At 43.9% G+C, this 11,235-nt stretch overlaps 1 protein-coding gene across 1 annotated transcript; it reads right to left on the reverse strand.

The window, feature by feature from the left end:
• Nucleotides 1-6: 6 nt before the first annotated feature.
• On the reverse strand, nt 7-9,676 carry LOC102303455 (biotin--protein ligase; the record flags this gene model as incomplete). Its single annotated transcript, XM_005952977.3, is given in 5 exon segments — nt 7-263; nt 900-1,113; nt 6,722-6,836; nt 8,192-8,352; nt 9,609-9,676. Coding segments are annotated over 5 exon segments (730 nt in total), but the record flags the coding sequence as incomplete, so codon positions are not given.
• Nucleotides 9,677-11,235: the final 1,559 nt, after the last annotated feature.

Below are 11,235 nucleotides of genomic sequence, written 5' to 3' on the forward strand. Positions count from 1 at the left end.
CACACACACACACACACACACACACACACACACACACACACACACACACACACACACACACACGATGAGTCTGTGCTTTATGAATTTGGTCCTAATGTGTTTTGATGACCACCAGATTCTTCAGCATATCAAATGAGTTTCCATCCGGCTCCACTGAGACCACACCCTGCTCCTTGCTGTGCACCTGGAGGAAACCGTTGTGGTCCAGACCCATCACCTGAACCTCTGGGCCGTCCTCACTCCAGAGACGCACCCAAGTTCCACTGAGGTCAGAACAAAGAGAGCAGTTTTTACAGTTTAAATGTGAATGTGGGGTCTAGTAAACTTAAGTTGAACAGTGGTTAAAACCCAACTCCAGAGCCACTTTACTCTTACATGAAAAACAAAACATCATCTGTTTCAGGATTTTATGTGCCGTTTTTCTTTTACACAGTTTTGTTCATGTTATGTACTTCTGAATGCACAATGGAATATAAATTAGATTTGACTGCATTTTAGTAGCGTTTGAGGATATATGTACATAAAAGATTAAAAGTCTATTAACAGGCGAATCAGAAAAAGAAAGTTAAATATGACTGAATGAGATTTAATCACAAGATAAAGAGAACACATTTAATTACCTCAATTTGTATCCACACAAGAGATTGTTAAATATTATGTAATTTGTAATTAGAGAGATATATGACATTACAGTTTCCCTGTATTAGAGACTGGGTCAGTAAAAGCAAAAATAGGAAGTGGTATCATAAGGATACTTGATTTGAATCCGGTCAGTGCATCTCTACACTGAAAATCGTCCATTAAATCCTTGTTCCCATGTTGCTAAAATAAATTGTGTGTGATTCTAAGTAAAAGTGAAATCTTAGTTCAAAGCATCAAGAGTTGTCTACGTTACACACCTGTGGAGCCATCTCTTGTAGTACGTGGGCAGGACAGACTCTGGGCCTCCTTGCTGGAAGTTGTCAATAAGGGCCTCCAGGCAGTTGACAGTTCTCGCGATGAGCTGGGCACAGCTGAGCGGCTGCAGGCTGCAGTTGTGCTGTAAGTTGTACGACTGGATCAGGTCATTGATGCACACTGTTGGGTTGCTGTTTGTCACATTAACCCCACAGCCTGTAGGGAAGAACACGTTTAAGAGATAATTACAATATTCTGAGATAACCTGGGTTTGTGCACATTCATTCATGCACAGCTCTCGAGGTTCCTCCACAGCGTTTTGATCAGGATCGTGATTTTAACTTTTACTCTGAGTCATTATTGCACCTTGATTTTTTTCCTCTTTAGCCACTATGTTATAGAGTTGCTGCTGTACTTGAGGGATCGTTGTTATGCTAGACAATCCGATTTTGGCAAACTTTAGCTGTCAGACAGATGGCCTCACATCTGACTACAGAATACTTTGCTGTTTTACAGTTAAATATGATATCTCATGGTGGACTGCAGCAAAAGCCCAAACCATCACCTCCCCACGCTGTGCTAACAGAATTCGTGTTACTATAAAAGGACATTGTTCCAGAAATCTTCTGGTTTATTCAGATGCAAACCAAAGCCATGCTACCAAGTTCATTTTTGAGAAAAGAGGCTTTCCTCCAAACAAGCCAAACAATTTCAGTCCAATCGTACCATCGTGAACTTTAACATTTAACATGCACCAATGAGTGAACACACTGTAAGCAATTTCAGGCCCAAGGTGAGGACGCAAAAATGTTTAACTGGATAGAATGTGAATATGTGAATATACAGCAGAAATGTAGGTATAAATTCTGCTGCTTGTTTTCTATGGTCACTAGGGCTGCTCAATTAATCGAATTTTAATCACGATTACGATCTGGGCTTTCAACGATCATTAAAAATGACTGAGCCGATTATTAGCCCCTCCCTCATTTATCCGCGACACCTTAAAGGCCGGTCCGTGAAAATATTGTCGGGCATAAACCGGTCCGTGGCGCAAAAAAGGTTGGAGACCGCTGATTAAGAGGACCCGAGGGAAGCTCGGAAAGCTAAGCAGAAGTTATTTGGAGAGTGACTGCCGTTGGTTGAAAAGAGAGTTTAAAAAAAAAAAACTTCAGTGGTGTTGCACACTATTTTATATTATTTTTTAAAGTCATTGTTAACCCTTTAAAGCCGGTCAGAGCAGCACGCTCCGTTTTGCGTAACTATTTTTAAATCCCTGTAGAACCTGAACCGTGTAAGCTAGCGCAATAATTTGTTTTGCATATGAAACCGGAGGAGTTGTACTTACATCTGATGCCATCAGCTTGTCCTCGGTCACGGTTTCCTTCCACATATAGCTTTGCAAAATTGCATAAAAAGCGCTTGCAGGAACAAAACATAATATTCCAGAAACACGCTTTGCCGATCCGATCAGCTGTTCGTAACACTTCCCACAGTGAAATGATGCACCTGCTGTTTTCTTTGCAAATTTGCATCATAGGATTGTTTTTTGTTTTTCCTGCAGTATATAAAAATTGCTGTATCTCCAAAATAAAACTATGAAGACACTCAAAATAAATTTCCTGTGGTGGGAAACTATTTTTTGCAACTTTATTGTATTTAAAGTTTTGAGGGATAAACCTCTTAAATTTCTCCAAGTAGAAATATATGTAAACAAAACAAAAGCGATTTTCAATTTTTTTTGTAGTTTATTGCACTTTTTTGCAATTTATGTAATTACTATGCACTTAATGCATACATATTATTAAAATATGGGCTATAACAGTTGTATTGATGTATAGCAACTTGAAATGCTCCCACAAATGGCACTACAGCATGTAAAAAAATAATATAAGCTCTGGTGGACTTGGTTCTATAGTAGGTCTTAAAGGGTTAAATAAATATCGTCAAATAATCGTGATCTCAATTTCAGTGAAAATAATCGTGATTATCATTTTTGCCATAATCGAGCAGCCCTAATGGTCACCAATGCCTCGTGTACGTTATTTTCATGCCGTTTTATTCAACAGATTATAATTTCTTTGCAAAAACAAATTCCTTAAAGCAGAGATGAGAATACAACAGAGCTGTATCGAACACCACTGATCTGCAGTGACTTTGGTGCAGAAATGAGGGGGTCATTCAGGCATTGTTTATAAAAGATGAACTCCAAGAAGCTAGAATAGTGGTGTTTTGGTACAATAGTAGCAAAGGGCCAGCATACCAATGTTTTCCCTGATAAAACCTTACTGTCCGATCTGCTAGGATTGTAACATTTTATTCTTTAACTGACTTTGCATTGTGTCAGCTGTGACAACCGGGGATGCCCCATCCTCTGCAAAAAAACAAAACAAGGATGTGCAGTGTGTACTGGGTAGCTAGTGTAAACTCCTTGCAGTGTCGAACAAATAAATCAACCAAGCTGTGAGGACCAAAGAAACCACATAAACAGGAATGGTTATTTCCAGCCAAACCAGTTTGAAAATATCAGATAAAGACACACACACACACACACACACACACACACACACACACACACACACACACACACACACACACACACACACACACACACACACACACACACACACACACAGCAGGGAAGTAAGCAAAGAAATGAAAGAAAAAGCAACAGAAAGGTGGAGAAGGGAACTCTGAAGAAAAAGGAGCGCGGCCAGACTCTACCTGCTTTGCTCACAACGCCGCCCCCTTGTGCTGATGCTGGGGCCAGTACCCCCACTGTTCCAAGTAAAGACTGGCGTCCTGGATCTAGATGAGGCTTCGAATCAGAAGGCAAATGCTACACTTCACAGGGAAGTGACAGAAATGGCAGACACAGCGGTAAAGGTGGTAATTCAATCCACTTGGCAGGTGAATGAACTGAAGCAGGCCATTGCTGAGCTTACCTTGAAACAAGAAGGACCACTTAGCACCGGGAGTTCACCAGCCCCCTCGGACTGCACACCAAAAAGATTATCCACGAAGCACAAGCCAGTGCCAGCACGCCCTCCATGCCATCGACAGGCTGCATATTAAGGGTCAGCCCTACAGGAGGACTCAGATTGGAGGACGAGATCCAAGACAAGTGGAAAATTGGAGGAGGATCCACACGACTTGAAGGAAACAACCAAACAACCCAGATTCAGGGTACACTAGTGGGAGACTTCACAGGGGTATTCACTCCTCCACCAATGAGTGGTGCAGAGGGGTCCCAGCTCACATTTGAGAGATCTCCACCCCAGACTCGTAGGATGTGACCGAGAGGTCAAGGCGGGGAATCAATACCAATAACCCAACTGCCACTACGAGTAGTAGATGGAAGAGGCCTGCTGTATGTTCCCCAAAGAGACATTGAGGCCTACCTTCCAAATTTCCCCCAGTGGGAGGAGGAGCCTCAGACCACCCTAGAGGGAGAGACGATGGGAGACACCTACGGAGGTGGAGACCTGAGGGCCCTGCTGAGTAAGTTGGAGGGGAGAGACACCACACATTAACTACTAAAGGAAGCCAGCATCGGGTCATGAGAAGGATACGCTATACTATTCAACCTGTAATGGGATCACCTGTGGGAGTTCTAAGGAAGGAATGCCCAACTGACAGACTATCGGAGACATAAAAAAGGAAATAACACAAAGGGATGCTGGAGTGCTTAAAATGGGCTGCCACCCTGTAGGAAAGGCATACAGGTGCACGACATAACTCCAATAATGCAATCCAGGCAGTCTGTAGTGTGTGAAGGTCCTCTCCAATGCCAAATCAGGCACAACAGGGCCTCAAGAGCCTTATCCCTCTTTTCCAAACCCATTCACAGGCAGAGGAGCAGGAGTGTCCAACCAGAGACAGTATAAAGGAGCGCCAAGGCCAAGGTTCCCCAATCAGATGCCATTCTAGATCTATGAATAAATCTTCTTTTTTTTGGTACCGGTACTAGTTTTATTTTGTTGTATTTATCCGCGACACCTTAAAGGCCGGTCTGTGAAAATATTGTCGGGCATAAACCGGTCCGTGGCGCAAAAAAGGTTGGGGACCGATGAACTAGGTCACGGGCTGTCACACATGCAATGAGCACAACCCAAGGGCGCCCTACAAATGCCCAGTGGTAAGGTTTCCAGTCTCAGAGGCTCCACTTCAAGATATCACAATTGACTTCGCTGATGTGGGAGTGGGTCAGGTACTTTCTGGTGATGGTGGAAAAGTTCACAAGCTGGGTGGAAGCAGTATCATGCAAAAATGAATCAGCGCAGACTGTAGTGAAGTGGCTGAAAAACAAGTTAATACCCTGGTCTGGGGTCCCGAGGAGCATATGCTCCGATGATGCCTCGTATTTCTCAAATAAAGAACTGGCAGGGGTAGAAAAGGCTCGAGGTATAACACAGTTTCAGGGCCGTTTGCTATCCTGCCTCACAAAGGCTGGTGGAAAGGGCAAATAAGACTCTGAAGAGAAAGATTCTTGATTTCTCTTATGGAACTAGACTGATGTGGGTGGACTCTCTCCCCATTGCTCTCATGTCAATGAGAACCTCCCCAGGTGCCCTGGCCCACCATGAGAGGGAGGTCATATGCCCTCTCTGGATGTCTGGCAGGTGAGTCGTGATGAACATACGACAGCGTTGACTAAACTGACCAGAGTTTTGTCTAAGCAGGTGCAGCTGGCTGAGCCCGAGGCAACTCCAAATGAGCAGTAAAGGTTGGTGAGTGGGCATGGGTGAAAGTTCACAAGAGAAAGTGGCTTGAACCCAGGACTGGACCCTATGAGGTGATTCAATGTATAACCCATGCAGTCCAGGTAAAGGTAAAGCTGGAGCTAATTGGTACCACCTGACACACTGTGTACCTGCACAACCACCCTCGCGAACTTTGGCCGAGGTGAGGACTAATCTGGCAGAAACCGCGACAGACAGCCGACCCCTGCATGTCCTTGTTAGTATAAATAGTGTGCTTTCTAGCTATTCCACTTTCCTGTGATTGTTGTTGTATTCCATGTGCTAGACGGCTATCGGATAGGTTGATCGTAGCTGTTTTGTCTAAGGAGAAGAACTCTACATCATAACAGTCGCCATTGTTCCGAGTGGAGGAGGAGTCAGAGGGTGACGAGGAAGAGTAGGTGTAACAGGAGGGAGTAAAGGCCTCTGAGGGCAAAAGCAAGTGTAGTGTTGAAGGTTTGAAGCTCAGGGCACCACAGATGCCCTGTACAATGGAAAGGGGAAGACAGTGTGTGAGATAAAGGTTTACACCTTAACAGGTGTAAGAGGAGGGACTATTTAGTGTTATAGTGAACAGCTTAAGAATTTAGATGTCTAGACAGTGTTTAGTTAGAAATGGCGACAGTGAAGAAGCTTCAAGGTGAAGGGACACAAAGTCCTATGATAAGGTGGGTCATCGGGACCGCGTGAGACAAAAACAATATCCAGTATCTCAGCCAGGGTGGCCTTCATGCTAACTAAGATGTGAGAAGTGATTAGGTGAAAGGTGAGAGAACAGGGAAAAACATCTAGTACCCGTGTAGCAGAGTAGGGGCCTTCCCTTTTAGGTGCTGCTCTTCAGGATTGCTGAGAGGCTGGGACCACCTCGGGGCGCCAACGAAGGCAGAATAAATGTAAACTAGGATTTCTCCTCATCGGTTTTAACCAATCAGACGCCCATTCTCATATAAAACTTTGTATACTGCTACATTAAGGTACTCTCTTATGTTAACAAGTTTAAAATGAGTATGTTAGTTTAGCCATGTGAGGAACGGCTTCATGTTGATGTGAGTGAAATGTGTTCGTTGAACCGTGCAGATTGTCACCTATGAGCAGATGAAAAGTTGATCCCAGTACTGTGGAAGTCACCAGCACTCCTCCGAGCTTCATCAGGTTACCGTAGTAGATGTCATTGGGCCACTTCACCCTCAGATCTATGTCCTACAGGAGGTTAAACATCATCTATCTTACATGTACTTTAATACCAACACAATGACCTTTATTATACTTCAAAATGTGTGAAAATAGTCTAATAACATTTCCAAGTAATTGCATGTTAATGACCATGCTTGGATATGTTAATTTCCATTATGAGGTAAATACTAGGCTGTCTTCATGCATGCTCTCCCAAAAGGTTGATTCTGTCCATCTGGATGTTTTCAGTGGGAGAAATGTTTCATCATCAGGTGACGTCTTCAGTCTCAGCTGACTGCAGGTTTCCAACCTTATAAACAGGACATTTGCACAAGGACTGAAACTAGCACCACTGAAGGAACGATGGGCTGGGAGGTCAGTTCCTTGATCAACCTACGCATACGGATCAGTATTTAAGGTTTGACTCCACATCCACTGGAGCACAAACTGGGTGTCATCAGGACGCTACAACTGCTGCGTAAGTGAAAACCCGTAGTACATGTCAGGAGTATCGGAACAGCTGAGACGCATTTCTTCCAAACACCGACACAAACAGAGTAACATAGTGTACGCTGTTAAGTGCAGGAGGATTGGCAGGATTTATACATCGGGGAAACAACAACAACCTCTGGCTAAGAGGACGGCACAACACAGGAGAGCCACCTCATCAGGACTCTGTAGTCTGTTTACAGCTACAGGCCAGTGGACACTCTTTCAATGATGAGGATGTAACATCCTGGACAGGGAGGAACGCTGGTTTGAGGGCGGAGTCAAGGAGGCCATTTATGTGAAAAGGGAAAGACCATCTCTGAATGGAGGAGGGGCCTAAGGGTACATCTGTCACCATCTTACAATGCTGTGATTGCAGCCATTCACCAACTCTCTGTGAATGGGACTCATGGGCTTTGATCAGTGGTTGTTGATCAATGTCCATAATAATTTGCATATTAATGATCAATCACAGTTCATTCAGTGGTGCTGGTTTCAGTCATTATGCAAATGTCCTGTTTATAAGATTGGAAACCTGCAGTCAGCTGAGACTGAAGACGTCACCTGGATGATGATGAAATGTTTCTCCCACTGAAAACGTCCTGATGAACAGAATCAACTTTTGGGTAAATACTAGGCTAATGATGGGGGAACAAACACAGGGCATATGAGGAAAAACCTAAAAGAATGAATAAAATAAAACTTACAGTAAGGGCACAATCATCTTTTAGAACAATAGAAGAACATCTAAGCAGGAAAAAGGCCGTAACGCTGCAGTGCTTCGAATAAAATGCTTTTAATACAGTGACATTAACTGGTAGTAATGCTGTAATAAGAACATGGACTGCTAAACAGTTGGATGTCTTAATGTTATTATGGAGATATTGGGATACCTGATATCCAGGAAGTGAGCAAACAGCCTCCACTACAGCAAGAGCAACCAGGTGCTGCAGGAAGGGAATCCTCTGTCCGAGCTTGGAGTTCAGCTCAATCTGGACATTCAGAGTGAACATGGCACAACCCAGAGGGCTGAGCCAGGCATTCCTTCCCCGACCTACAGCACAAAACACAAGCAGCAAGTTTTACCAAACACCTAAAGCATACTGTGAAATAGACTACCAGTCAGAAGTTTGGACACAGCTTCTCATTGAATGTTTTTCTTTAGTTTCACACTGTTTACATCGTAGATTCTCACTGAAGGCATCATGAATGAACACATATGTAATTATGCAGTAATCAACAAGTGTGAAATAACTCTCAAAGCCAGCCTTTGCTTTGATTACTGCTTTGCTCACTCTTGGCGTTCTCTCCATGAGGTCGTCGCCTGAAATGGTTTTCCAACGGTCTTGGAGTTCCCAGAGATGCTGAGCACCTGTTGGCCTTTTTGCCTTCACTCTGCGCTCCATCTCATCCCAAACCATCTCCACTGGGTTTAGGTCAGGTGACTGTGGAGGCCAGGCCATCTGGCACAGACATCACTCTCCTTCATGGTCAAACAGCCCTCACACAGCCTGGAGGTGTGTTTGGGCTCATTGTCCTGTCCTGGCATGTGGCTGCAGGATGCTGTGGTAGCCATGCTGGTTCAGTTTGCCTTCAATGATCCTTTTCCTTAGTCGTGGTTTCTTAGCAGCTGTTTGACCATAAAGGCCTGATTCACACAGTCTCCACTGAACATGTAGAGATGTGTCTGCTGCTGCTCTGTGTGGCATCTATCTGAGCTCTGATCTGAGCTGCTGCTTGTGATTGTGATTTCTGAGGCTGGTGACTCGGATGAATGTATCCTCAGCAGCAGAGGAGACTCTTGGTCTTCCTTTACTGGGCCGATTCTCATGTGAGACAGTTTCATCGTAGTCTTGATGGTTTTGCGACTCCACTTGGGGACACATTCAAAGTTTTAGCAGTTTTCCGACTGACTGACCTCCAGCTCTTAAAGTAATGATGGACTGTTGTTTCTCTTTACTTAGCTGATTGGTTCTCGCCATAATATGAATTCTAGCAGTTGTCAAATAGGCCTGTCAGCTGTGCACCAACCTGACTGCTGCACAACACAACAGATGGTCCCAACGTCATTAAGAACAAAGCAAAGGGTTACTTTAAATGTCTTATATTTTAGATTCCTCAGAGTTATTTATACATTTTCTCTTTGCTGCATTATTCCATATATCTAGCTTCATGTATTTGATGTCTTCAGTTTGTATCTACAATGTGGAAGCAGTAAAAATAAAGAAAAACCATTAAATAAGAGGGTGTGTCCAAATGTTGGACTGGTAGTCTACGTACAAAATGAAAATAAAAAATGAATGCACTGACCTCTTCCCTGGCTTTGTTGAGTAGCTACTACTAGTAAACCCATGTCTCTTGGTAAGTGTACAGTCAGCCTGAGGAGAGACAGAAATGTGTCAAAGTGTCTCTGTGGGACATGTTTCAAAAATTCTCTTATGAAGTGAGACACACAGAGCAGCGAGTTCCAACATGTTTATTTTACTTGCAAGGAAGCAAAAGTAAAACAGTGAACGTCTAACGAATGCAACTGCTCACCGGGGCAAACCTGGTGTTTCATCTATACACTTCTGTCACGGCCAGGGGATCAGCAGGCCGCTAACTAGTAGCGGTCTCTTTCTCTCTCGCTCTCTCGCCAGGGCGGAACTCATGGCGGGTTCACGCCCTCGGCCCACGCCCCTCTGAAGAGGAAACACCTGGGCCTCATCAGTGCAGCCAGCATTTAAGCCAGGGAGTGGCTTCTACTCATCGCTGGATCGTTGTGTATGACTCGCATCAGTGCAGCCCAGCTCTGAGCAAGTTCTCTTTTGTTTCCCTGTGCAAAACCTCTAACGTGTGTTTCCTTCTGTACATAGATCCCCTGGACCCGACCCTGCATTCCCCGATTGGATTCCTGTTTTTTGTGAGTGTTTGGAGAGAGACTGGTCACGATAGGAGAGAGTCAGAAGAGGAGCAAGTGTCTTTTCCCTACCTGGATTTCCCCGGAGCCTTTTCCCTGTCACCGCTTTGTATATAGCACTACCCCTGTACTATTTGTATATACACCTGGTGGAACAGTAATAAATACCAACTGTGCCTCTGAGTCCTGCGTGTGAGTCCTCAAGCAAACCGTGACACTTCCAGTGTTATCCTGGGAACAGATGTGTGTGACGCTCTTACAGAGAAACTTGGTGTGTTTGTACTGATTCCAACTGCTTTGGATAAAACACAGCAGAGGAGCCACAGCAGGCCCGTGCACAGAGACACGTTTCTTCAGCTTACTGTAAAGAGTGTTGTATAGCTGTAATCATTTTCTATAAGACCATCGGTGAAAGTGATATTCTTTGTCACACTAATGATGAATTCTCTTAATTCAGTCTCTCTACTAAATCCAACAATCTCACTAAATATGTGTTTATTTTTCCCAACCTGGCCACTCCAAACTGAGATCCAGGACAGTGACCAAGAAGAATCCAATAACGTAAGTTAACTAATCATTTATATCAGCGGTCCCCAACCATTTTTGTGCCACAGACCGGTTTATGTCTGACAATATTTTCATGGACTGGTCTTTAAGGTTTCACGGATACATACAAGGAAAAAAAAAACAGCACCGGTACCAAAAACAAAGAAGATTTATTCATAACACATAGGAAAGGACCCAAAGAAACCAAGTTAACGATAAAAATGATAAAAAATAACGATAAAAACCAATAAAATCCCTGAAAACCATAAATTTCACACCCGAGTGTCAACTCTCGCAGCCCGGTACCAAATGACTCATGAACCGGTCCGTAGCCCGGGGGTTGAGGACCGCTGATTTATATGATGAAGGAATGATGCAAAATGGGATGAGTCTGACTACAGAGATGAGGTCAACAGACTGACTGAGACTGACTAAGTGGTGTTCAGTTAACAACCTCCAACTGAACACCACGAAAACTAAAGAACTTATCTT

The sequence above is a fragment of the Haplochromis burtoni genome, unplaced genomic scaffold (assembly GCF_018398535.1).
Source record: "Haplochromis burtoni strain Fernald_Lab_line unplaced genomic scaffold, NCSU_Asbu1 Contig_2609, whole genome shotgun sequence".
Taxonomy (NCBI): Eukaryota; Metazoa; Chordata; class Actinopteri; order Cichliformes; family Cichlidae; genus Haplochromis; species Haplochromis burtoni.